The 27874-nt window shown below is 37.2% G+C and overlaps 1 protein-coding gene across 2 annotated transcripts; it reads left to right on the top strand.

Annotated features, from left to right (window-relative positions):
* Positions 1-256: 256 nt before the first annotated feature.
* TRA2A (transformer 2 alpha homolog) lies at positions 257-26335 on the top strand. 2 transcript variants are annotated; one of them, XM_086742522.1, is made up of 8 exons: positions 257-498; positions 10000-10133; positions 11798-11897; positions 14984-15172; positions 23590-23705; positions 24215-24322; positions 25053-25120; positions 25337-26335. In XM_086742522.1, the coding sequence occupies exons 1-8, from the start codon at positions 463-465 to the stop codon at positions 25345-25347; spliced, it is 762 nt and encodes a 253-aa protein (XP_086598648.1). In that variant the 5' UTR covers positions 257-462; the 3' UTR covers positions 25348-26335. The 2 variants fall into 2 exon arrangements, with proteins under 2 accessions (XP_086598648.1, XP_086598647.1); XM_086742521.1 differs by having other exon boundaries at positions 258-498; positions 11726-11897.
* Positions 26336-27874: the final 1539 nt, after the last annotated feature.

The raw sequence follows: 27874 nt of genomic DNA, 5'->3' as shown, positions 1-27874 counted from the left end.
CCCCCGGGGAACGTGCCGGGGCGAAGACGAGAAGCAAGGCTGATTTTTTTCTCAGCGGCCCAGACAGGAAAAGCTGCCTTTGTCCGCGGACAGTCGGGCAGGAGTTCGCTCGCTCCCGCGCAGGAGCGCGCACGGGAAAGGGGCGCTGCGCATGCGCGAGGAGAGGCCCACGCGAAGCTTGTCGCAGCCGCGCTCGTTGTCTTGCCGGCGGCGCCTCCTTTGTGACAGGCGGGCCGAGTCGGGCCCCGCCCCCCGCGCGGTGTCGGGCGCAGACGGAGCGGAGGCGCCATTTTGCGCTGCTGCGGGAGACGGTTTGGGAGGTTCTGGCGGGAGGGAGGCGGCAGCGAGGTCGGTAGCGGTAATAATAACAGCAACAATAGTAGCAGTAGCGGCCGTGGGTACAGTCGCTGCTCGGGACTAGCGTCCCCCTTCGCCCAGCCCCGTGGCCAGGACTCTGCCGACATGAGCGACGTGGAGGAGAACAACTTCGAGGGGAGGGTGAGTGGCTGTCCCTACCCGGGCCGTGCTGAGAGGGGGTGTCCTGGCCTGGGGAAGGTGGGCGGGGGCGCTCTTCTTCCTCCGGCCCGTGGGGGTGGGGGCAGCGCAGCTTGTCTCTAAAATGGCTTCTGAAGGCGCTCGGGTCTTGCCTGGGCCGTGGGCGACGCACATCCCTCTCCTCATCTCCTTTCCCCACCCCCCCCACCCCCCGAACCGGCGCCGAGGAATTGGCCCAGCGCGGAGCTTAGCTCCGCTGCCTTCCGCCTCGCACTTCCTTCTCTCATCGTATCTGTCCGTCCCCATCCCCCTCCGTGCAGGCCCAAAGCTCCGGTACTGGGGTTTCGCCTGCACCCTGCTACTGCAGGGTTTTTTTTCCTATAAGAACAGGCTTAGAGCGCTGCTGTAGCCCGGTGTTTCTCCCCGCTTCTCTTGTTATTTTCTCTCCTTCCTGTGATCCCGAGCTGTCCCGCTTTCCTGGTCCTCTGTTGTCTGCCGGGTCTAGGCTCGGGGGTCCGTGCGCTTCCCCGTTCCCGCTCTGCCGGCGGGCAGTGCCCATCTCCCGGTCGTGGCTGGGAGAGCGCGGTTCCGCGCGGTGCTGCCGAGGCCTCCTCCTGCGTAAAAGAGGAGGGACTCGGCCCTTTTGCGAGGGGTGCACTGCCTCTCCTGGCTGCTGGCCCGCAGACAGGATCTTCTTCGGGCCAGGCTTCCTGAAGCCATCGGGGAGGTATGGCCTTCGTTGTTAAACCGTTGAAACTCATTGATCACGCAGCTGAAGACTCTCAACCAGCTGCTGTGGTTTTGTAACCTTGTTAGGCCTGTTTCTTCTCTCTTCCCTCTGATTGCTGCAGTTTTTCATGTAAACGTGTGACTGGACCCTTCCATTTTCAGTGTTTGGTTTTGGTTTGTTTGTTTGTTTTTTTTTCTTAGTGATGATCAGGGCAAACAGGAGTGAGAAGCTGCTTGAAACGGGAATGAAACGTGTGCTTTGTCCTCGCTCCATCGCTATTTACTCTTTAATTTTGCACAGGTTTTGTTGTTGTGCACTTTTTAAGAGGTGCTTTAGAGGAACACCTGAACATCCTTTTGGTGACTTTCTCTGATGAACCAGTGACAGCAGCTTTGCAGTTATGTAAAATTACTGCCTGGGGAAACAAGCAATAAGATTTTGGAAGAGCTGTGTCATATTCCAGTAATTATTTTTTTTCATGGATACACTTCTTTATAAGTTAAAAAAACCCAAACCATTCGCTAGGTTGAGAGTGCTGTACCTGACTGTGCAGTGACTACTACTGGTTCCTCAGGTGAGGTAAACAAAATCTGTTCTTGTGTTGATTGCTTGGACAAAGATGGCTATATAGCTAATGTGTTTTTTTTTTTGCTAAATAAACTGATCTCTGAAGGGAAAACCAGCTAGGTCTGAGGAAGTTAAGCAACAAGAATGCATTGTTAATTTTTAAAATTTTTTATTTCAATCTTCCGTTTTACAGTCAGGTTTATATTTAAAAAAAAAAATTCTTGTCTGTATTCCCACTGCAGTTTATTGTTAGGAAATAGTTATGTTAGGTTCATCTATGGAACATTTGTGTTAGATTCCTGAATGGGTCTGTTCCTGTTGCAAAGCTGATAAAAGCTGTGTGGTTTCAGTATTTCTGCACACTGCCAAATGTCAAAGTAAAATAGTGGTTTGAGAGTATGTGAAGTCTGAGAAGACCTATGTAGCAGTTTCTGATTGCTACTTTTTAGTTGGCTTGGGGTTTTTTTTTTGGTGTTTTGGCTTTTTTTTGTTTGTTTGTTTTTGTGGTGGAAAATTTACCTGTTAGAAGGAGCTGCTGACCATGTTGAGTCTTCATTTGGAAAAATTAAATTCTTTTCTCTCCCTGACACTGAATTTCTCAATCAGTCTGGCATGTGGCAGTATCTTGTCTACTGATAATTTTTTAATAACAACGTAAGGGCAGGTACTTGATTCTTTTGTAGTTTTGGGGTTTTGTTCTACTAATGAAGGACATTTGTAAGCAGTTATTTTTTTTCTTCAGTAATACTTTTTTTTGTTGTTGATGCTACTAAAATACTTGAAATAAATTATATTTCAGACTGTAACATTTTATATTTCATTTTCACTGAAAGCACTCACAGGCATAAAATTAAGCATGTATAACTTTGGGACTTTAGTGTTTAGTCTGCTATTCCCAATTGGACAGAAATCTATTATGCAGTGAATGTCCTGGTGTTTCCGTTTGCCGTGGAACTGAGAGAGTATGGCATAACTTTTCAATGGGAGAAAGAACTGCAGATACTGGAAAAAAGTTTGTAAAGAACCCGCTTTCCTGAAAATTGCCACAAATAAGAATTGAAAGTACTCTTTCAGTTCCCGTCCTTTCAGTTTAAATACTAAATAGTGTCATGTGCTTTTAAAAAACTAAATGCCAAAGGAGTAAGGGAGTTTAAGTACTTTTATATTCTGTCTGTGTAGATGCATATTGACTGAAAAGCACTTCAATTAAAGTTCTTGGAAGTAGTGATGAAGTCTGATACCAACATGAAGGTGCTTATTGATATGTATGAAGTTTTGTCTTAAAGAGAGATTAATTAGAAAGTATTTGCTACTTGCTTTTTGAAGAAAAAAATAGCATGTAAATAATGATAATTCAGGTGGGTTTTTTTATTTTCCAACAATATGATCAGGAATTTACTTTTGTTTTTAGCAGCATTAAGATACTGTCCATGTATATGCTTTGCCTCTAATTTATGATTTTAAAGTCATAATGTTAATTAATCAGAACAGGAGATGTAGAATAATTGTGGAAATAACTTTCCAATGAGATTGCATAATTTGCACTGTTAAAAAACTTGCATTTTTAAACTATTGGGTAAAATAATTGTAGATACTTTAGAATTTTCTTTTATTCTTGAGCTCACCATTTCTTTATTGACTTTTTTTAAAGCAAATGTTAATCAAATGTACTCAGACTAATTAACATCTGCTTTGTTTTTGTGTCATTTTGTTTCAACTTAAGCAAGTTCTGTATTGAGAATGTGGCTTGTTGAACAGAAGAAATCCATCCCTCCCCCAATCAAGCATGATGATTTAATGGAGAGAAATTGACAGAAGAATTAGAAATCTGTGTGCTAGATGTGCTAGAGCTAAGTTTACAGACATTAAGAAGAAAAAAAAAAAAACCAACATTTTTAAGTTGTGCTTCTTATCCAGTGACAGTGACTTGACTTTTGGAGGAGTCATAGGGTTTTATCACCACTGAATGTTCTTTGTGAGCAGGTTAGAAAAATGAGGCTTTTTTATCTTTTATTGCTATTGGATGACAAGCAACTCTTAATTAATTTCAATTTTGTAGTTATTTTTAATAACACATTGTTCACTTAGTGCTCATTCTATGATGCAGCTTTATTAAAACGTTTCCCAGAGCAGTGAACGAGTTGGAGTCTGAACAAACCTGTACTTCAGAAGCTCCACTTGAAACTTTTGATTTTTTTTGAGCTTGATAATCTTTGATTTCTGTAATCTTAAAAGTTTAGTGGTTTTCTACCAATATTAGTTTATTGTTTGTCTAAAAAGGTAAAACGTTATCAGAACAAAGATAGAACTCTATTTTAGAACTCCATGTTGGTTGCCTTCGTTCTAGTGAGATACCTCTTCCTGCTCTGTGCAGAATCTTACAGTGATCTCAGTCTAATAAAGCACTTGAAGAAATAAATAACTTTGCATGTGAGCCATCTTGTTGAAGGAAGTACGCATAGTTCATTTGTATTCAGGTGGCTTTTGGATTAGCTTAATTGTGAATGTCTTGTATGTGCTTCATGAAGCTTGTGTGCAAAAAAATTAATTTAATGTGTTCTAATGTTAGTCACCTAAATCTCATCAACTTTTGAGATTATGTCTTTGTCAAAAAAAAAAAAAAGTGGGAGGGAAGTCTGCTTAGCTGCTGTATTAAACCTCTCCTGTAGTGGTGATCTGCCACTTCTGTGGAAAGGAAGGCACATTGCTTTCCATACCTTTTGAAATACAGGGATGACAGTCTGCTTAAGCTCAGGAGTTCTGCGTTGGCTTGGAGAGTGCTGTGATCACCCTGTTGTTTTTTAATGACCAGTGTGGGAAAGGAGACTTTTTCTGGAAGTCAATTTTTCCTTTTTTTTTTTTTTTTTTTTTCTTTTTTCCCCCAAGCTTAATAAATTGTAAATTATTCTGGACCATATCAGCTGGGAAGACTGCTCTTTTTGAAAGCAGGTCCTATTTCCTATCTTCCATATCTGATAAAGGAGTGACTGCAGAACCCTCCCTGAAGAGGCATATTCTCAAGCCTCAGTGAGAAGGTTAACTTGTAATTTAAAAAAATGCTGAAGCTCTTCTTCCTTTTTTTTTTTTTTTCCCCTTTCCTTTATCAGAGCAGTATCATTGAGAAATGCGTAAAGTTTGCTTATCTTGTGAACTTTTAAAATATACATATCTTCAGGATATTACAACTTATAAGTTGCTTTTTATACAGAAGCTTATTATGTATACTATTGAAATATTTATAGAAGAACACCTAACTGAGGGATCAGATTTATTTTTAGTACAGGGTGACAAAACCTACTATGAAGCAAAAATTATTTAACTTTTTGTATGAGTTTCAGGGAAGATTGGTAAATTTCTGTCAAAACAGTGGTTAAAATATAGTCTTGTCTTTTCTCATAAATGAGACATCACTACATTGACAGTTCTATCCAGTGAATGTAAGCTGCTGCTAAATTTCTATTTCTTTTTGATTGATTGTGTTTTTCTATCCCCTTATAAAGTTGGACTTGATTTAATTTTTCAGTTTGGGCAGGAATTTTACCAGGATTTTTGTAAAGTCTGAACTATCATTTTGCTGGCTTAATGGTATTGCTAGACTACTTGGTGTCCTGTCCTTTTTTTTTTCACCCATGTGTATTTCTTCTTAACAAGGTCAAATGAATTTCAACTGAAATTTCTGTGCAATTTAATGATTTTTTTTTTCCACTTCCCATGCTTTGCTATAGAAAGTCTAATTTAAACTTACTCAGTTATTTTTACTGAGCATCTCACTTGAAATTGATAGCCTTTCTGTCATACTCTGGAATGGTAAAGTGTGAGGTAAGACATGATACAAGTTCAGGACAGAAGAGTGATGTAAAAGAAAGAAGAATTTTGTCTTCCCTCCCCCCCCCACCCTTTTCTTTCTCATACCCCCTCATGATAGGTGGAAAACTGAAAGAGTACTTCTTAAAAGACTTGCACTTCTGCTTTGCATAGAAGTGTTTTGAATGCTTTTAAAATAGTAATTATATTGGAAAGTAACATTTCGCTTGAAGGATGTGAGGAAGATAAACAGTAGATATAACTGATGCAAGTCCTATAGTTTAAACAGTTGTACCAGTATGGATGAAATGCATTGATGTGTCTGACATCTTGCTACGCTAGATCATCTGAAGTTGTTGTAGTTGTTCAATGACTGAGTTTGTGATCATGAGGTAATGGGAGAGCAGAGGGAGATATCCTTTCCATACTACTTTGTTTCCTGTTCTTTCTGGGAAGAGAGAAGGTAGAAAGGACGAAAAATACTCTTCAGTGCTCCCTTTAAATGCTTCTAGCTGTGAATCTTCTTATCCAGAGAATCAATAACTGAAGCTGCAGTCTTTAAACTTTGCATTTACCTACTATAATTTATTTGGCTCTGAGTTCCACTTCTTGGTGAATCATTAATTCCACTTCCTGGTATGTACTTGAGGAAGCCACCACATCTTATTCTAAGGAAGTACGCTGTTACTCTTGAGATTTTTTAAAATAATTATTTTAGGTGGGATTTTTGGTGTGGTTTTTGTTATTTTTTGAGGAGTTGTTGTGGTTTTGGTTTTGTGTTGATTTTTTTTGTTTTGCCCTGGGAAAAGTGTTATTGACAGATGCAGCATTTGTTTTGAAAGGGAATTCTGATCTGAATAATATTAGAAAGTTAGCTGACTGTTTCTTCCTACAGGCTGTAGTGACAGCAAATCTAGATAGGTTGACATGGACACAGTGAGTATCTGCCTAGAAGTTTGTAAGGGTGAACATAATGACTGGACAGTTGCATAATAAAGCCGAAGGCGTTAAATACATACTGTTTTGTAAGATAGTTGTGGGATGAGAAGCTGAGTTTAAGAAATGTAGTCTTATCTGTAGCACTTAAATGACTGAGAATCTTTAGAACAGAAAGATAAGAAAATGTTGAGGATCCAGAGAGAAATTTTAGTCTTTTCTCTCTTAAGCAATATTAAAATGATTTTCTGTGATAATAATGGAGGTAAAACCAGAATGTATAGATTGCTTGAAGACTAGTACAGAATTGAGAGATTTTAATGCTTTGGATAAGAGGTGTCTGTTTTCTCTCATTAAAAATGATGTACTAAGAATGTTAAGTATTTAATTTTCTCGTTCGTATTGCAGAACAGTTATAAATAGTTTATGCAGAACAACTGGGTCAGTCTGTGATATAGACTTAAGATATAGCTTGCTAATTATTTCTTTGTAGTAGGAAGTAGAGGAGGAAAACTATTTAAAATCTCTCTTTGTGACTCTTGAAGCTCTGAATCTCTTAATCCCTGCCTGTAGTCTTGCTGATAAAAATCTTTGTAGGTACTTTTCCAGCATCATCCTTAAGTCCTTAAACTCTTGCAGATTATTGTGATTCCCTTAGTCTCTCCTTTTGAAGCACTGTAGGAGATATAACTAGGTGATCTAGGTTGCATCAGAAGATGAGATGCAATTGCCTGCCAGTGACAGACACAGTATGCAACTGCTAACAGGTAATCTCTCTTTAGCTGCAGTTTACGTCTACAGTTACTTTGTTTGAGGAAGTTTGAATGTGTGAGAACTTATGCTGTCACCTCTGTCACTCCAGTTTTAAAGTTGTATGTTTGTGAGTGCAGCCCCTAAAGGGCTTAAACACATAGTTCCAAAAGGACCTGACCTACACAAAATGATGTAACATTTGTTTTTGGCAACTTTAATACAGATTTGTTGTCATAATGGATACTATTAGAAGCTCAATGGACAGTGTTTAAGATGCTTCAGTTGAATAGATAAAAGTTAGCTTAAACTAAGTGTTCTTATGTTGTATGGGAGTTATTTGGTCCTTGCTATTTTTGGCACCTCCCAACACTTCCAGATTGTGCAGTAACTCAGTTTTGTGTGGTTTTGATGTGGGGGGGTTTGTTTGGTTTGTTTTGTTCAAGTTTCCACAATTCTTGTTGTTTGAGAATTGATCTTTCAAATGTAAAAAGTATGGACAACGCAGTATCGTCATGAAGGAGTGACTTCTTTGTCTTTTTGTTGAAGGATGTTTTCTAAATCTGATGTCACATTAAATTTTTTTCTATATTGCTGATCACTTTTACTAGGGAAGGAAGTGGAAATAATTCCCAGAGAAATTGGTAATTGTTGCAGGGAGTGAAGTGTAAAGGGAAGAATTAAGAAGGCTGTGAAACAATGAAGAATACAAAAATAGAGGCGAGGTGATTAAAAAGCATGTTAGTGGTTTTAAAATGAATTGTTTTTTATAGTGAAGATTGGATTTCAAATGTAAAAATAAAAACACCAAATAAAATTTGGTAATATTTAAGTGCACTACATTCTTTTATGTCAGTGAAAGTCATATAGCTAGATGAGCAGATAGCCAGCTTAATAAGGGTGACCTGTAATGCAGACCAGATTATATGGGCACTGTGTCACAGACAAGCTTTGAATTTGGCCTTCATTGATAAGCTTGGCAGGCCTGTCTTTCCAGTAGGTGATGTTCTCCATGTGTCCCTTGTCCTTTTTATTGAGGTAAAGGGGAAAGGTAGTGTAGCTGTAACACTTGTTACTAAGGAGTCTTTCAGGTTCAATTTCTGGTGGTTTTATTGTCTTGAAATGTGAGGACAGCATCTTTTGAAAGAACTTCAGCCTGAAGTACTGAAGGATTTAACTGCAAAAGAAAATGCAAATCTGGACATAGGCAGAGTAAGAAATAAATTGAGAAAAACATTGTGAGGACAGGCAGGAGGAGAAATGATGCAAATAAACATGAAATTAACACTTATGGGAGGGGAACTTGGTATGCTTTTTTTTTTTATTAAGAATTTTGCACATTTTCTATGAAGTTAGAGGTACGTAGCATGCTGTTCTGCAGGGTTTTTTTTTATAGCTGAGCTCCATAGAAATGCTGTACGCTAGAAAACTTGAGGAAATCCTAACCTGCTCTTTGTTTGCTTGTTTTCCTAGTTTTTCTCTTGTGTGCATTACCATGCAAGAAAAAACCCTCCTGTCTTTTATTGGTTTACTTTGAACTGTACTGTTATGCATCTTGTTTTATATGGATTAAGTTGTATGCGAGGAAAACAGGATAACAATGAGGAAGAAAAAGTAGGAAGACAAATAATTTGCTACGTATATCTGTGTGCATGTATTATGTGAGTAAGTATGTGCATAGATAGGTTTTGACTGGAAATCTTTGGCCATTCGGTTGAACTGAGACTTTCTTAGTAATTATGTTTAGGGTTAGCATTTGGAATATTTGATACTGAGAAATACATAGTTATTATTTTAGGGGGGGATCACAGTTACTTTTATCAATACTTTAATATATTTGTGTTAATTAGTTTGTAGTGTGTCTATGTATCTTACAAAAAAATCTGAAAGGGGAGGAGGGTAGCTTTGAAAATACAGTAAAACACTGAGAACTCAGTAAGCTCATTGTTAGAACGTAGACACTTATATAGTTTTAAAGATATATTTTTTTTTTTAAAGTTGATTTATAAAATAGTTTCTTGCACTTTACCTGCTGGCTTTTCAATCTGGTAGATAACATCTGAACTCCAGCAGAGTTTTATAATCCCCACGTGCTTAAATATACTAAATGTTCTTTTTCCATTAAGGTTAATGTTCGTGAAGAAATTGAAGAGTTTTTTCCAAGAATGTGGAAGATAAATCAAGATAAAAGAAGGCTAATGAAAAGTATTAAAGATCAGAAAATTAAAATTGAATGGGGGAAAAAATTGAACAGAAGATTGGTCAGATAGAAGCACTTGAATATTTTTTTAAGGCTATAATGAATTGTTTGAATTGGGGAAGAATACACGAAGTATGAAAAATGAAAAACTCAATGAAGAATGAAGAAAAGTAGAAAGCAAGAGTGAAGTAGAATTAAAAGAATCTGGAAGAATGAATGGGTCCTAGGTTAAGTAAATGTATGGTTTATGTTCCAGTGTCTGTATGATCAAGTTGTAGATGAATTTGCATGATTACTTAGTTAATAGAGAATTGGTGATCTGGTTCAAGCAGGGACCTATTTGAGGAAAGCATACAATTTTAATAGTGGGTTAGCAAAATGAAATTTGTTTTGGAGGGTATTGCCTAACCATTTGTTTTTCAGGAGCAATCAATATAATAGAATTTCTGTACTTTAAATGTTAGGTGTTAGGCATTTATACAACCAATACCACTTTTAATACTGTCTTTTTTGTTAGGAGTCTCGCTCCCAGTCAAAATCTCCAGCTGGGAGTCCTGCTCGTGTAAAATCAGAGAGCAGGTCAGGATCTCGCAGTCCATCGAGGGCTTCCAAACATTCTGAATCGCACTCTAGGTCAAGATCAAAATCAAGGTACGTCCAGGAAGTTATTAACTTTAATTCAGTGCTACTGCTTATACCTGTTGGTAGATTGATGAGATTTCTTTTCCCCTTGTTGTAAAAATTACAAACCTTCTGGGGTGTATTAACAGGGCTATGTTAATTTGGATGTTAGTGGTTATATAGGTGGACAAAGTTGATGAAGATTCTACGAGTAATAAAGCATGGGTATGAATAGAGAAAGTAATATAAATAGAAGGTGGAAATCACAACTGAAATTTGTAGGTTTATCTCTTCCAGAAGAGAGAGAAGGGATTCCATCTCAATTCTGTAAATACTCCTGCCTCCTTCCCCCAAAAGCTTTTGGAGTGGAACACTTGTGTGGACCTCTCCTTTAGGAAAATAAAAGAAAAGACAAGTGAGAACTGCAGCAAAGGTAGCCTGGGTTAGATAAAAGGAGTAAGCTCTGTAACTGTTGGAAGATGCTATTTGGGGAAGTTCTTGACATTGCTTCATTGGGGGGCTTTAAAAACAAAATCCGAAAACTACCGCTTAAATTGAGTGTGGATAGCTTCTTGATTTATGGGAGCTTTAAGATTTGGTTTTTTTTATGATACACATGTCCTTTTCTACCCCAAGTGTGTGTGTGCAGGGGCAAAGTTTTATAGTTCTCAGTTCTGAGAGGGCTTGTTCAGAGCAGAGGAGGAATGTCTGTATTTTTTCTCTAAATGTGTCATAAATATTACCTGGCTTATACTACTTATCTCCTCTCTTCCCTTTTACCATTATACTGGTGAAAATGGGGGGAGCTACTGAATCCTTCCTTCATTAATAGAGAGAGAAACCAGAAAACAGCATTTGTAGCTGTGGAAGGGAAAGAGGAATTGCATAGTATTATGTTGTTTCTCCTCCCCAGTTCTTGGGAGAGATCATTAATCCATCTTCCCTATTTATACACTTTTATACCAGGGCATCTGAAAAAGAGTTACTGTGCTATGAATTCCCAAAGTGCAGCCTGATGTTACAGCTTTTCTTCTTGCAGTGTTTAGCCAGATAACTAAATACCTGTTGTTAGGATATAATGCCCGTATGAAATCAGGTAACTTTGATGGAATGATGCCTGTTTAAAACTGAGCTTGTCATTGGCTAGGTGTCTGCAAAGAAATACTTGAGGAGCTAAGCAGGTTTTTTTTTTTTTATCTTGCTTAATTTTCAAGCCTAGGTGAACCTCATTTGTAGATGCTGCAAAGCTGTAGTGCTGCTACATCTTTCCATTTTTTTCAGCCAAGACAATATTTTACAGTGTGGTATTTCTGGTTTCTGTATCATTGTGCAGGGGTTAGTTGCATGTGCAACCAAGCTGATACAAGTTTAAACTCTGAGCTTCCTGAAAACTGTCGTCAATGTAATCCTCATTGTATGCCAGAAGCACTTTCACAAAGTTAAAAATGATGCTACCAAGCAGGTTGTTAGAGATCCATGCAGTCTTTAGATGTAGCAAAGTAGCTATTTTAATTGTAGAGAGCCTCTTAATAAAAAAAAAAAAATTCTCTAGGAAATGTAAGGCTTACAATTCAATACGTTATGTGCATATGACCTAACTAAAAGCTTTCTCTTTGTTGAAGATCCAGGTCCAGAAGACACTCGCACAGACGTTACACTCGTTCCAGATCCCATTCCCATTCTCATTCCCATAGGAGACGTTCTCGAAGCAGATCGTATACACCAGAATACCGTCGTCGAAGGAGCCGTAGTCATTCTCCAATGTCCAACAGGAGAAGGCACACTGGCAGCAGAGTATGTCACGTTCATCAAGGCTGAGTATCAACAAAGCAGTTGCTGCTTGCATCAATACAGTTCAGGTTCCTGCAGGCTGAATTTGACCTGCTGTCTTGTCACTGGAGGATATGGGAATTGGAGGGTGGGGCAGGGACACAAATATCTGTCCTTACAGCTGGGTACTTATTTCTTGGGCCTGCAACTGGCAGGGCAGTTGTAGAAATTCATTGAAAACTGTGCCATTTCAAGTTAGTATGTGCAGATAGGGTGGAATCTGCTTCCATCTGCTCTAGAAGTTGAAACCTGATTTTCTTTTTGTTATATTTCCAAGTGTATGCACCCATTACAAAAACGAAGCCTTTTCTGTGCATACTTGCAACCTGACAGTATTTATACAATTGATTAGAGGAGCCAAAGAAGAAACTTCGCAAGAGTTTATTTGTGTATAACATACAGCATGTTATGTTGAAGCTTGTGTGTGATTTTATACCTCTGAGTAATCGGTGTGGTTTAAGAAACAAACCCATGTGTTATTAGCTAATGTGTAAATCTTGATAGACTAGAAAAACTTAATTATGAAAAGGATGAGTAAGCCTCTCAAAATGTAAATGAGAAGTATCTCTTTATGGACAGGAGGAAGTATAGGTATGCCAACCAAGATCGGAGATAGTAATCTTACGTCATTTTGAGAGATTTTTCCGAATGGCCTTATTTATAATCTGTTTCAGTGCCTTGCCTTCTGGTTCCTTATTACCAGGCTGATCTGAACAAGTGCTATTACATGCAAATCTACCTCTTCCTTGACGAGTGGGCCGTGGTACTTTTCTCATTCTTTTAGTTTTAATCTGGTTTAGTTTCTCCAATCCTTTTTTTATATATATTTTTTTTTAACTAATCCTATCGAAAGGAGTATAGTTTTTTTGCAGGCTTACCTCTTACCTTGGTGAAGCAGCTCACCAGGACCAGATAATACCAATGTGAGGGAGAAGACAAGAGTGTGTGGAAAAGGGCAAGACTACAGCAGTGCTAATGTACAGTGATTTAAGCTGTTTTGAAGCGGCATTCATATTACACTTTTTGTGAATTGTTGCCAGTGTGTAATCATGATGTAGTAAATATGAATCTAATGTCTTGAAAAATTGTCAGAAATAACTGCGCTTCAAAAGGGTTAACAGATTTCCTGGTGAAAAATGAATGAATCCACTCCGCTACTTTAGGAAATATTAGAATGTTTTGCACTGTGAAGAAGTTTTTTCTGCCTTGGAAATGATTCTGTTAATCTTGTTTTCACAGTGAATTTCACATTAATTCTAAGGCGTAGTTCTAGTAGTGTCAAAATGAAACTTGAATCAAACAGATTTGAATCCCATAAATAGCAAGGTCCTGAAGACACCAGGAAAATTGGTAACAATCTTGCCACTTCTGATCTCATCTTGCATACTGTGTTGATGGGAGGCAGTACAAAAACCTAATATAAAAGGTGTCTTTTAGTCCTCCACAGTCAGTTTACTCTTTCCAGTGGTGATGTAACTGTCACTTGTTGCTTAGGATCTGCAAACTGATTCTTGGTACTTCTCTTGCCTCAGAAAAGATAATAGAGTTTAAGTATAAGGGGAGTGTTAAAAAACAAAAAGAAAAGGGGAGGGCAGCAATACTTGTATGTACTGTGTGGAGGGACTTGTCCAAACAATTATTTAAAAGACTTAGAGACTCACAAGAGTTTCAGTATTAAAAGGAGTGTAGCTGTTAATGCCACTGAATTATCAGATAGATTGAAATATGGAATAAAAAAAGAAACATAAACCTGTATCATTAAAACTTTAAAGTGATGACAAACTCCCAGTTTTTGTTGTGCTCTTCAACTATAATATGAAATTGTAGAAGATTCAGGTCTTAAAACATAAGTTTAAACTTGTGACAAATGGAAAGAAAGAAACTTCAAATATATGAGTAGTTTGGGCATCTTATTTTCACAATGGATTCCTGAACAAAAGCTCTGAAAAGAACATGACAGAAGATGTAAACCTGTTCATTCTTTTAATCAGGCTGAAAGGCCAGCTCTGAGGTGTAAATTACTGGGCGTCAGTGGCTTTGAAAATGTTAAACTGAAAGACAAATTTCAACTGTGTCAGCTTCCAGCTATTATTTTGCAGAAACATTAAATCTTGATGCCTGTTGCTACTGTTTTAAATTGCTGCATCTAGTATAGCAGCTGCCAGAAGCTTGACTGAAAAAAATGTTAATTTTGATAAAAATAATTCTTACAGTGGAATTGGCATTAGATGAACTCTATAGCATATAGATAAACTTTGAACCTAATAGAGAAAGTGGACCTTGTACAATTGTACAATTTCATATTTGGCTTCTTTTAGTTGAAGTGGAATGTGTTCAGTAGATCTGTATCCCACATCAAGTTAAAACATCAAGAATTTTGCTCTAGAAAAGTGTTCATGCTTTTGGGTTACAGTTTCATGGAACTTCAACACTTTTTACTATCTAGATGAAAGAAGCTGGTGATTTTCATCCAGTTTACAAGTGGAAAGAGATGAACTTTCAAATGTAAATATTGACTTTTAATATAGTTGGATAGGAGATGTTGAGGGGAGAGAGTTTTGGTGGAAGCTAAGTTATAGTTCAATTGTCTGTTCTTAGGAGCTCGGGTGCATTCATTGTGCGCAACTGGAGGCAGCATGCTCTCTTTAGTACCGTGCAGAAAGGCTGAAGGTGGGAGTTTAGACTGGCTGACCTGTTCTTAGCACAGACTTTTGTATGTCCTGTGTGCAGCTTGTTGATGATTTAAGGGTGAAGTACTAATTCCTGTTATTCTATAGCTTTTCTGTAATCAGGATGCTTAATTTTTATCAGCTGAGTTTTTGCCAATGTGAGAAGTTTGTCTTTGTCTTTTCTGGAAAATAAAAATCGTGGAACTAGTTTTTTGAAAATACCTTATAATTTGAATGATAACTTGAAGTATTAGGCTTTTTAATAAACTAAGTTTAGTTTTCTTTGGACTGAAATTTTTTTAATAACTGAGAAATTTTGATATGAGAATGTATAACTTGTTTTTTATAAACTTAATTGGAGTTGAACATTTGTCTTACCAGGCTAATCCAGATCCTAATACGTGTCTTGGAGTGTTTGGTCTCAGTTTGTATACTACTGAGAGAGATTTGCGTGAAGTGTTTTCCCGTTATGGACCTTTGACTGGTGTCAATGTGGTTTATGATCAACGGACTGGACGATCAAGAGGATTTGCTTTCGTTTATTTTGAAAGAATCGATGATTCTAAAGAGGTAAATTGATGCTTTACTACTTTTAAGAGATGTGCTCCTTGTGCATCGTCTTCATGAATATCTCGGGGTGGGGGGGGGAAGCGGGACGGGGACGACTGAACATTTTTGAGTGTGTATTCACTACCAGGTTCTCACAGTGAGATTCATCTAAAATATTTTGTTCAAACAACCTGGCATTTTTAAACAGATGAAGCATTTTAGTTCAGTGTTCAGATGCTTGGGCAAATTTTGCTGTTTTATTGAACCACTGATGAACATTGTGCTTTGATTTTAGTCTGTTACTTCTAAATGAAAGTAAATCTTTAGACAGACTTAAAAGCATCCTAGTATTTTTGAAATATTTTGAAAGTTTACTTTCCAGAATAGTTTTCTGTATAAAAATTCTGAAAATTCTCTTTACTTTCCATTTTCTTCTCTAAAAGCATGTCATGGTGCGTTTGAAAAATAGTGGGTTTTGTCTTGATTTGTGCCTTGGTCAGTGACTTTGCTAGTTAGATAGACAGCTGTTTATAGCTGGACTGAGTTCTTAGTATATTTGATCTGTAATGAAAGAATCAATGAATTTGAATAGCAGCTTGTGTTATGATTCACCAGGGTAAGTATTCTTACCTGTGTAAGAATACTGTGAGCTTTACTATATTTACTGAAATTTGTAGAAGAAATTGCTGTTAAAAGTAAAGATACATCCTTTTTTCTTTTTTTTTTTTTCTTTAAGCTTTCACTGTTCGGTTATGTTTTGGGCAAACTAAGTCACAGACTTCAAGCATATTGTTTATATATTAGTAGCCTTGGGCAGATGTTTCAAACTTGCTGTTTGATTCCGTTTATTTAGATAAATATATTAATAATGTTTGAATGTGACTCTCTTCACTTAGCATTGAAGGGAGGGTGTTGACAGCTGTGGAACCTACTATCAGTAGCTGAAAAGTGGAAACTGATGCTAGTTGATACTTGAATGAGAAAAAAATACGTCTCATGGATGACTTGGTTGGACTGGACTCAGTTCTAGTCTTTGATTTCTGGTGTGATACAACAGAGAGTCCATTTATGGCAAGACCAGGGTAATAGATGTATGTATGTGTGGTTGTTGCAGGTTGTAGGGGTAAGTAAAAGGACACAAAACTTCCCTTAGTGTCCCTTCTGTATTTTCTCACTTTCACTTTGACAGATTGAGAGAGGAGTTAATGATGTGGGTAGCTGTATATCCATCTTCAGTGGCCTACTCTCTTCTGAATTTTAGCCTTGTATTTCTTTGCACTCTTGAGTTCGGCAGAATTTTGAAAATGTGACTGTTTTGTTGAATATTTAACATCCAAAATACTTGCACGGTGTTTCTTGTCACATTCATGTACTAGTCTTTATCTATTTTACAGCTTCACATGTCTTTGGAAGTAGAGTTTTTCCTAGTTGCCATGGACAATGGTCATGCATGATACCATGCATTTCTTAAAATGTTCTGTGTAAACACCATGAAGTAGTTAGTTTAGTATAAAGCTGTTTTGGCAGATAGTACGAAACTGGAATGCAAAGGGGAAAAAAAAAAAAAGAGAAATTACTTGCAGTCAGAAATAAATGTGAGCACCTTAAGAACTGAAATAACTGGGAATGTAATTAAGCCCCTTTTTTTTTCCCCTTCCCAATGGACTGGTGTGTGAAGAGGAGGAAAGGATGCAAAACCTCCCAACACTTGAAATTTACGTAACTGAAATACTTTGGCAAAGAGAACAGGAGAAAAACTTATTTATCTGACTTGATTTCATGGGCCTTGAGGACAAATTTGAAGATGGTAATAAGTGGCAGCTGGTGTAGAAAAAGGAGGTACAGCTATAGACATGAAACTCTATGGCAGACCCTGTAGGAGACGACCTGAACTAATTCTCTGTATGGAAGGTAGATAAAATCTTAAAAGCTGAGTATGCATAAAAGCAAGGACTCTTGAATTACTTTTGTTCTGAGTAAATACTTTTCCTCTTAAAAAAACCAAACAAACTATGAAACACTCAAAGAAAAAAAAACCCAACCCAAAGGAAAAAATACCGCACAAATAAAACCCCAACACCCTAAGCCTCCAAATAGAGTATAAAATTGTAGATGAGACGTTGAACTAAATTCCAGCCTTTTTAAAGCAGTCATAGATGGATTAAATACCTGTAGAACTCCATTAAAAAAAAAAAAAAAAAAAAAAAAAGATTTCCCATTTTTTTCTCTGTTGTCCTTCCAAGAGAGGTAGCACTGGAAAGCCTCTCAGCTGACATACTCCCAGACACTGTTAACATTAAAGTTTGACACCAAAGGAATTGTGAGTAGTTACGTTTAAACTTCCCTAACTTGGTTTAAGTTAGATTGGTATCAGTATTGTGTGGATTCTGTTGCAGCTGAAATCCCTCAGGATCTTTGTCACTGGTTACTGTTCTTACAAATTGGATCAGTTATTGAGCTGGTCAAAATGTTGCTGTGTGTAAAGATTCTGAAACCAACCAATACAATATTTCTAGCACCGTATGCTGGGAAAGATACTCTGAGTTGTCAGCTGACTCAATGTGATGGAAGTCCGTAGACAATGTAAAATAGCGTTTTTTTAAAGGTGATACTTTGCAGTGCCCTAAAAATAACAAAGAGACGGCAGTAAAGTTTATTTTCACTTAAGCTGTTTTAGACTTTCACAACTTCTGACACCGTAGCAGCCTTGTCATTAGCTGTTTATGATCATTTTGGTTATAAAGAGGAGCAGAGATTTAGCTTTTCGTAACTACTAGTAGAGCAGATGTCAGAGCATCACAGTAACTTCAGTCACTCCACCATAACAGGACTGGGAAAGAAATGTTGGGCACACATATCCGTTCTAAAGGAGATTTCTTGTGGAATCTTTTCTGCTCTGTTTGAAGCTGCTGAGATTGAGATGAAACATTATGATCTGATAGAAGGTTCCTTTTCCATGAAGTGTCTCTTATTGTAATGGTCTAGTGTTTTCAAGACAGCACTTGACTAGATTGTTACATTCTGACCCATATTAAAGATGCTCATGGACACTGTCTTTAGTTTAAAATGTGATACCAGACAATAGATGTTGAGGATTGACAGTTGTTTGTCCAGCAGACATGAGCTTTTGCTGTGCTGATGTTCTTTTTGACATGCTTGTTCAAAGCCTGTTTGAAAAGCTTATGTATTAGCTGCCTTTTTGTAGAAGAAAGGATATTCTTTTATAGATGTAGGTTTTTTCATTTTTTTTGTGAAGTTACATTGGTTTTTATGTTAAAAAAAAAAAAAACTAACAGAAAAATCCCAACACAAATAAAAGAAAACCCAAAACAACAACAAAACTTTTCTAAGTAATATTTAGTGTTGCTTTATTGCCTTGTGTGTTGCAGTGTCTTCCCCTTATGTTGGCCACCTTTCTACTTCTGGTCTTCAGAACCACATGTGCAATAGTATGCAAAGGGCAAGATCTGTAAACATCTGTAGAAGACCTGTTGCTCAAGATTGGCGTTATTTCTTACATAGTTCTCAGTATTGGCAACGCTGGCACTGAGCCAGTGTTGTAATATTGCAGATTTGCAATATTTTCTCTAAATTATAGAGGATATTCACCTGCCCATCACATTAGGATTTTCTTTCTGTGTTCAGAGGGACACAAACTTTTATGTACTGGGATGAGGGGAGAAAAAAGTTGAGGAGGGGGATAGATTATCTCAGGGTTAACAGTAAAGTGAGAGGATTATGAGTAAAAAGTGCTAGGTGTTCTAAGGAGATTGTTATTACTACAGTACCAGAGATTTTGTATGCCACTATCCAGCTTTTCAGTGACTCAGAATATGAAGTATTAGTTGTTGTTTAAGCTGAGGCTGCTGTGAATGTACTATGTGTCTGTAACAATAACTCAGATGAGAAACGTTAACTACAGCAGCTGTTGGCAATACGGAATTTTCTGGTTTCTAATGCAAGTTATATGCTTTTTATAGTTTTGATCATCTTTCAGAATAGTTTTCTGAAGTAGTGTTCATTAGCAATCAAGACAAACTTTATACGGGCAAACTGAACTGCTAACATAATTCAGTTACCAAAGACCAGAATAATAACAGAATTTTTCATTTTAATTTGCAAGGCATTTAATCTGTGGGGCAAGCACGCCAGCTTAGAAACGTTATTGACCAAAATGTGTCTCATAGCTTCTTGAAGAAATGCTTTAAGTATTGATTGTGGTACCAAAAGGGATCTTTGATATACCAGAAAAGAGCACAAGAAAGTCTTAAATGTTTGTAATTACAAGTTACAGACTTCTGGAGACCCTGAAATACCGTGAAATAGTGACTACTTGCTGAAACATATCCAGTTACTCATTCTGGTTCTCTAAAACCCTGTATTTCTTGACTCTGAAACTCTTTAAAGTATGCTTTAAAGAGAATACATTTAATCAACACATGATTATGCTCAGAAAATTTATATATTAAAAATTATCACTGACAATATTCTAATAATATTTTTAAAATCAAGACCTCAAACTAGAGAATATAAATTGAATTGTTCAGAGGTGAAATGGGCACTGGAATTCAGCTTGGCAGACTGCAGTAAGTGTAAAAACCTGGGTTTTTATGCTTACCTGTGATACAGTGGAGATTATGTTTTTGTTGGTGGCATTAAATAGAGCATGGGAAGGACATCAGGCAAAAACCAAACAGGAAACTCGCAAAACACAGCAAACAAAAAAAGTATCTTATATAGTTATTTTTAAATAATGAAAATATATTTTCAAAATGAGTCCCAACAGAAGTTGCTCATGTTTGACTATTCAAGTGTATTCTCAGTCTGTACATCACTGACTTTGAAGTGATGTCACATTACTGAGGTAATTCAAAGCATTTAGAGGCAGTTGAAATTAAGTCTTGATGATCTTTTGTACAATACAAGTAGTACCTTGAGCTCCACAGTAGAGATCTAAAATAACTGTGACATCAGCTCTGCCAAGTCAAGTTCTCTTCCTCCCTTCTCCCCCTTTCTTCCCCACACCCTTTTCCCCAGTGACCACAGTGCAGGTTGCAGAAATTTCCCACATTCTTTCCCTGTCCACACTGTTCTTTGTGGCATTATCCAGACTGAAAGATTCTTTAATTTTTCAGTGAATTCTTGATCACTTAACTAATACCAGTCACCTGTGTAAGTTTGTGCCTATAATTAAAGATTTAGTGTTTGAAATTTGGTTTACTCTACCGAAATGCTAATACCTGTAGAAAACACCACATTCTGTAATAAAAATAAAATGAAATTTAAATCTGTTAAATCTAATGCTTTCTTTCAAACTATTTTGAGCTGCTGAAGGCTGTGATCCTGTAGTTTGGGAACTGCTTACTTTGTCAAACTAACACTTTACAGATAATGATTTGAAGGAGTTTTATTATTATGGACAGCCTACAAAGTCAATTTTTCCTTACATTTTGCAACCAAAACTCATAGTGCATCTGTATGGGAATCTTGTCCGCTTGCTTGCTTACTGTCATCTTGGAAAAGCCATGCAAGTCTTTTAACAATATTCAGATATTTGGAAGAAAATCCAGGTTGAAATAAAAATGTACTGTTGACCGTAAAGGCTCCTAAGTGGGTATTCTGTGTCTTAAACCCCAATGTAATTTGATTTTTTTTCTTTTCAAAATGTCTCATTTGATGTTCTGAGAAATAGACTTCTATCTTTTAAACAGTATTTGAGAATGTTTTCTGCATTGTTAGAGCAAACGTGCAGTTTTTTCCCCTTTGACATTTCAGAGTTCTTAAAATGGCATTCATGCATACCCCAGAACAACAAGAACAACAAACTGAAATTTGTCTTGACTATGACATGCTAGTCTAATAAAATTGTAAAATCCAAAATTTATTTATAAACTGTTTTAACTTGAAGGAAAACACAAAAATATCAGTAATTAGAATCACTAATTTTTACAGCCTTTGTACAAAATAAATACTGTTGTATCACTTACCTGAAACCAGGTTTTCAAATAGGGCTTTTGGTCATACTACAGCAGTTGTTAGCTAATAACATCAACTTAAGTACTTTAAAGACTTGAGATGTGCACGTTAAGAATGATGCAGAGAATTTGAAAACATCTTTGGAAGGTATTTCCAGTTGCTAATGACTGAATGTGAGTGATACTATCTATTATTATTGGATTCATAGTGGCTCCTTGTAAGTTTTGGCTCTTCTGCATTTGAGGGGTGCAGTCAGAACTTTAAAAGGCTTTGTTATGGCTGTATATCTGTCAAAGATTTTGATTATTTTAATTTTTTTTATTTGGCAGCTGTTGCTGACAGCTGTTGAAAACTAAGAAAATTAAAGTTTTAATATTGGGTAGGTCATTAGACATTGTGACCAGGATGTCTTGAGTTTCATGCAGACTGGTAATTGTGAACTGATGTTCGTCCACTGAAATGAAACATATTTGTACTTCCAAAACAAATTATCCAAGTCTCAAAATTAACTATTCATTTGTCTTGCTTGTATATTCCTCTTCTCTGTACTGCTCTCTATGTCAAAGAACTCTTCCTCTTACAGAAGTGTTTGTTCTTTTAACTAAGATACATGCACCAGATATTCTGGATTTGAGGTGGCTTCTTCTCAGCTAAGCTTATTACTCTGCAAGTTGTTGGTCAGACAGGGTAAATTTCTTCCCTTTCAAGACGTCTTGCATATTGCTGCATTTTGAGAAAGATGCTTTTCATCATGAAGCTCATTTTTCAGCCAGCTATTTGCAGCCTTCATTTTTAGCTTTGTGCACACATACATTCCTAGGACGTGTGCACAGATTTATTTTAATTTAGATCATCCTTGTGGAACAGGACTTAACAAAAAAAACCCAGAACAGTCTCAAGGCTAGGAAACTAAAGTTAACTATCATGTTTTAGTCACAAAACATACTTTACTGTAAGTTGAAAGGCTTGAAATGCACTGGCTCTGCCTTGCAGTTAGCTAAATGTGGTTGTATTTTTGTATGGGAACAGAACTCACTAGGTGGCGACATAGTATAGATATAAACAACACTATTAAAACACAAACTAAATGTAGTTAAATAGGTTAGTGATAATTCAGTCACTTCCAGTTTGGGGACATCATAGTTAAATCCTGTGGGTGTCAGGTTTTTGTTTCCTCTGCTGCAACTTCTATGTTTTCTCAATAATAGAGAGCTGCAAAAGTTATGTTTCTGAATAGTTGTTTGTTTGATTATTTAAAAAAAAAAAAAAAACCAAAACAAAAAATCCCCTCTGCTAGAGGCACCTTCATGTTTTGAGGTTGTGTATTGTTCTTCACAGTTAAATAATAGCAGAGTGGTTATGTTCTCTAACTCAAGATTGTAACAGTGTCTCTTGTTCACACATGAAAAATGAAAATAATGTATATTGGGCTAAATGCTGTGCTTGATGTCATGAATTAAGTTATGTGTGCTAGTGTTTCAGAGAGCCTAGTGCAGCTGATGAACAAAAAAAAGTCAGCTTTGCAAATTTTAATAACTTTTAAGTCCAGTATTAACTGTTAAATTCTTAAGGTTGTGGCTTTGCTTGTGTTTTGAGTTGTTTGTGGTTTTGTTGTGGTTTTTGTTTGTTGGTTTGGTTTGGTTTTTTGTTTTTTTTTAAGTTACTCTTGCATGAGTATAATTCTCAAAAGTACGCTGGTCTCCTTTGAAAAACTATTTTCATGATTTTGGGTTTGTGAAAGGCCATTGTATTGATACTCAAAGACTAAAGAAGCAGGGGCTAGAACACCCAGTGAGCGTGTGCACGGGCTGCGGGCGGGTCTGAAGGCACAGGCTCAGGCTTCTCAAGCGCAGACCCTTATGTGTATCGCTTTAGCAAGCTGCTATTGTGAGAGTGAGTGGGGAGGAAGGTTGTAATTAGGTATCCATGTAGGCTGAACCCGCCATTTTACTAAGCTCTGCTGGAGTAGGTCCTTGTAAGGGAGATGGCAGGAGGCTGGGAGAGCATGAAATGGCAGCCGACTAGCAGTAATCCGGCCATATGCACCCTACAGGAAGCCACTGTTTTGCACAGCTTTTGAATCTGCCTGTCCCCTCTGGGTTAGGCACGGCGGAAGGAAAGATGCAGTTTTCAGAAAAAGCTGTTTTGACTTTCAGTTTACCTTTCTTACGGGTGGAAGACAAAGTCTAGGGAAAGTGATTAATGGTTAGCACTGTGCTCTCTTAAGAAGGGATTGCGTGTCACGTTACTCCGGCCACCCCAGTGCAATCCTGTAACACTGCCGGCAAACGGGGCAGGGGAAGAGATGAGCCATTCGCCACAGTGGGGCACTAGTAACCAGTCTAAATAAAACAAGCTCAGGGCTTGTTTTTCTGATAGAAAATAATGTGTTCTGTAGATAGCCTTCCATAGTTACCAGCAGGTTGCAGGTTTCACGTCCCTGCTCCTTGTCTCTCCTGCAGGCAATGGAGCATGCGAACGGTATGGAGCTGGATGGCAGGAGGATTCGGGTGGATTACTCAATCACCAAGAGAGCACATACACCCACCCCAGGCATCTACATGGGCAGGCCAACACAGTAAGGAGTTCAGCCATTTTCTGTAATGGATCTAAAATGGGTTTAAACTGAATGTTTGTAGTTTGGTTGAAGAAACACAAGACTTTAAAAAAAAAAAAATTAGTTATGCCAATTGTATTTTATCACAAAGTTATTAATGTAAAGAACACATTAGAACATGTTACTGTGGTTCACATATGCTGTTAAGTCCTACTGTAATTTATTGTCTCTTTATTTATTAAAAAATACTGAAGTAATTAATTTTTTTAAAATATATCCAATACAGTAAATTAGTGCACCCTTAGGTTACTGAAATACTGAGGTGCCTGTTTGCCTTTGATCTTTATGGGAGTTGGGCTCAAATCCCTTGCGGGTTTTCTGAGGTTTTTTGAAGGTGATTTTCTTTGTTAGATTGTTTCGTGGCTTAGTCTTAAGTGTCTCATTTATAAGAACACTTAAACTCTTTTAAATAATTTAAATCAAGACGACAGTAGATGTCTAAAGTAATTTTTTTGCTTTTTCCCTAATAGCAGTGGAGGAGGTGGTGGCGGTGGAGCAGGTCGTCGCCGTGACTCATATTATGATAGAGGGTATGACAGAGGATATGACAGATATGAAGAATATGACTACAGATACAGGTACCTAGTTTTTATTTTGTTTCTGTAGGAACAGTGTTGGAAAAACTGAAAAGTTAGGTGACAAAAAAAGGTTACTGAATTTGTAGCAAGATTCCACATATGTGTTTGGTATGTGTTAGGTATGTTACCTAATGTAACCTCATTACGTTAGGTTTTGTGGGATTGAAGTAGCTGTAATCTTCATTGTTTATGTAATTCAATTTTACAGTGAACAGTTGGGCAAGGTCTTAATTTTGCTACCTGAAGGAGGTAGAGCATGTACCCTCCAAATCTAGTGGACAGATAGGAAGGGAACTTATTTTTCCATGCTGTATATAGAACCAGGGACAGCTGCCACACAGTGCTGTTTAAAAATCCCATCTACAAATAACCTCTTTTTAATGCTTGACATTTCATAACCATCTCAGTGGTTTGGAAGTTATCTAGTTTCAGATAATTTTGTTCAACAAGAAGTGTAGGCATCTGTAAAAACACTTGGTGTGTTTGCAAGGCTAGTGAGAGTTTATTAAATTATGTGTGTGGGAATATTTTACAGTTTTAAACGCATCAAATGGAGAAATATAAAAGCATTTGTTAAATAACTGCAAGCCGCAGCCAAATAAAGCTGGAATCATTCATGCAGGCCAAGTCTTTCAGTGCTAAGGAAATGGTTCTGTTCTGTACAAGTGATGTGAATAAGGCTTCTTTCATAATGGATGTTGTTTGGTTTCTTTTTTAATTTGCTTTAAAGGAGACGATCACCATCACCTTATTATAGTCGGTACCGATCACGATCAAGATCCCGTTCCTATAGTCCAAGTAAGTAGATACAAGTGAATAAATAGAATCTGAATGGCTTAAACCTTGTTGTTACTAGAATTCATTGACCAATGGAGATTCTGAGTGCAGAAGCAAAAAAGCTGGGTGTGTTAAAGCTGAGTTGGTGTCTGTAAAGTTAGCTTATAGTAATTGTGTTGTCTCTCTCTCTCTCTCTTTTTTTTTTTTTTTTTTTTTTTTTTTTCTTTTGTTCCCCAGGGCGCTACTAAAGATCAGAACACTTACAGTTGAGGACGTGATTTTTAAATACGAAGTTCAGATCTTAGCTTCCCTGCGGCTTTCCCTTCCACCCTCTCTTCCTTGTCCTCCATCCAGCTCTTTTACAAATCTTTGGTTTGTTTAGAATATACATATTTTTGGTTGAAATACTCCTGTTTTCCATCCCTCCTTATTGTAATAGTCTTAAATATTGTAATTGTTGTAGTTTTTGTGTAGTAAAACATCTTAAGCAAAATGAAATAGAGACCCCAAAGTGCTGATACATTTTGAAAGTCATTCCTGTTTTGTTTTTATAACAATTGGACTCCTGACTAATCAGAAGAGAGCATTGATATTTTTAAAGCTTGCATGTCATATGTAATATCCACACTCAGATACTTTAATATAAACCTGCATTTCCAAGTAACTCGTTAATCTTTCTGTTAAAATGTTTACCTATTACTTTGATAAACAAGTAACGACTTTGAGCCTTTTCTGTAATGACAATTTACTTAGTTGTGAACCAGAAGATTTTTTTTTTTTGTCAAGTAGTTGCTTTGAGTGTAGACTATTTGAGCTAGAGCAAAATTTGGTATTTGACTGCGAAAATAGATCCTTGTACACTCAAAATTAAGGCTGTGTTTTATAGATAAACTTTCTGAATTGCTACACAGTGGATAACATTTGAAGTTAAAACTGTAAAAATCCTGGGGTTTTTATTGTACTTGGTTGAATATTTCCCCTTAATTGGTACAGGAGAAAAAAATATTTATTGAACATAGCAATTAGTTATATAATTTGCTGTTCATATAAAAAAAATAAACAACCACAAAAAAAACCAACAAACTCATCAACTTTTTGGTATTGCAACAATAATTAAGCAAGTTTTGTGTTTTGTTTCCAGTCCTTTTTGGAGTTTTGAAAGTATGGATGGAAAAACCTACAACTATATGTAAACTTTTTTTTTTTTCCCCCCTCAATAAAAGTTAATTCCACTGAGATGTGCTTTGTTGTCTTTTCTGCATTTTGTGTCACCTTGGAATATAAGTTAAACAAGACTTGATACTGCTGTCTGGATAATAAAACCAGCATTTACCTGTTTTCTCAGGAGCCTTGTCTTTCGTGATAATCAGCATGCGGTTACATGGGATGGCTAAGCAGAGCGGGTAGTCTAGCTTTCTCTTGTGGCATCTTTGGCATTTGCCAGAGTCACGTTGAGATGCTTTAAGGAGAGAAACGCTATTGACTTTGTTTGGATTTCTGGCAAGTTTTGCCCTCTGTAGTAACTCGCCATGTGGCTGGGTGAATGTCAGTGCTGGCACACCAGAAGGAATAGGGCTACAAAGCCGTCCCAGCAAAAATAATTTCCTCCTGCTTGTCAAGGAATGCCACCAAAAGAGTTTGTCATAATTTTAAGAGGGTAAGCCTATGAAACATAATTTTGTTAACTATTTCTGAATGTCGGTGCCAGGAACTATTTATGAGTAAATAAAAGAAACACAAACACATACAACTCTTTTAAAGGCTTGATAGGATATGCCAGGAGAAACTGGTGACAAAACGAGTTCCAACTTAATGGTTATTACTCAATACTTTTAATCCATTATGTTTTGTCCATAAATTGTAGTTGAAAACTCTTCATAAAATGAAAGTAAAGAACCTGAAACACTGAAGTTCAACAAATAACCTTCCAATTCTGATTTTACTGATATTTGTTGGTAATGCAGACAAGTTAGGAAATGTTAAGAAAATTGTAAACAAAAGTGCTAAAGTCTCAACATGGAGAACTTTTGGTATTTTTGATTTGTTCTTTAAAAACTAAGGGGAGTAGTGTGCAGAAATAGTGAGGCAATTGTATGCAAAAGCATGGGAAGTAGCTGCAGGGCTGGTTGGGGGAGGCATTCAGGCTCAGGGAATTAGGACAACAGGAAGCAAGAGAGTGGTGGCTACTTCTTGCTAGGTTGTGATATTTGTGGCCTGTAGCTGCCAAGGGTTGAGAAGTTGAGTCAGTCAGCTAGGGAGCCATTCAACACATCTGTTGTCTGGCGGCTAAAGCCAGAAAGGACTGTCTTGGTCCTGGGCTTGGAGATTGTTTCCTCCAACAGTTAGACCTAGCAGCTTGGTGGTCCTGTTTGTCCCTAGTCCATGTAAAGTGACAACAGCATTGTATTACGTGGTGCATTTTGTGCTTTCATGTTGAGTGATGTGATACAGTCCATTTGAAGAACGGGTGAAAGTGGTAATCCTTGCTGTCTTGGACATACCTGTACATGTCTGTAATGTGTGAATAACTGTTAGACTTAAATGACTCATTCTAAAACCATCAATCCTGAAACGGGAAGGATAAAAAAAAATACATAAACAGGGAAACAGCTACAAGTTATTATTTATTTTAGTTGAGATCAGTTGGGCAGAGATTTCGGTTTCCTGTAACTTTGTGGCTTCCATTCTCCCCAAGGATGGGAGCCTCATCTCTGCTTTGTTGTTAATGGATTTAGGAACACTGTTTAGAGAAGTTCCTGATTTCTGTCTATGATA

This window comes from Chlamydotis macqueenii, chromosome 2 (assembly GCF_036417535.1).
Source record: "Chlamydotis macqueenii isolate bChlMac1 chromosome 2, bChlMac1.mat, whole genome shotgun sequence".
Taxonomy (NCBI): domain Eukaryota; kingdom Metazoa; phylum Chordata; class Aves; order Otidiformes; family Otididae; genus Chlamydotis; species Chlamydotis macqueenii.
This window is presented reverse-complemented; position numbering and strand designations above follow the sequence as displayed.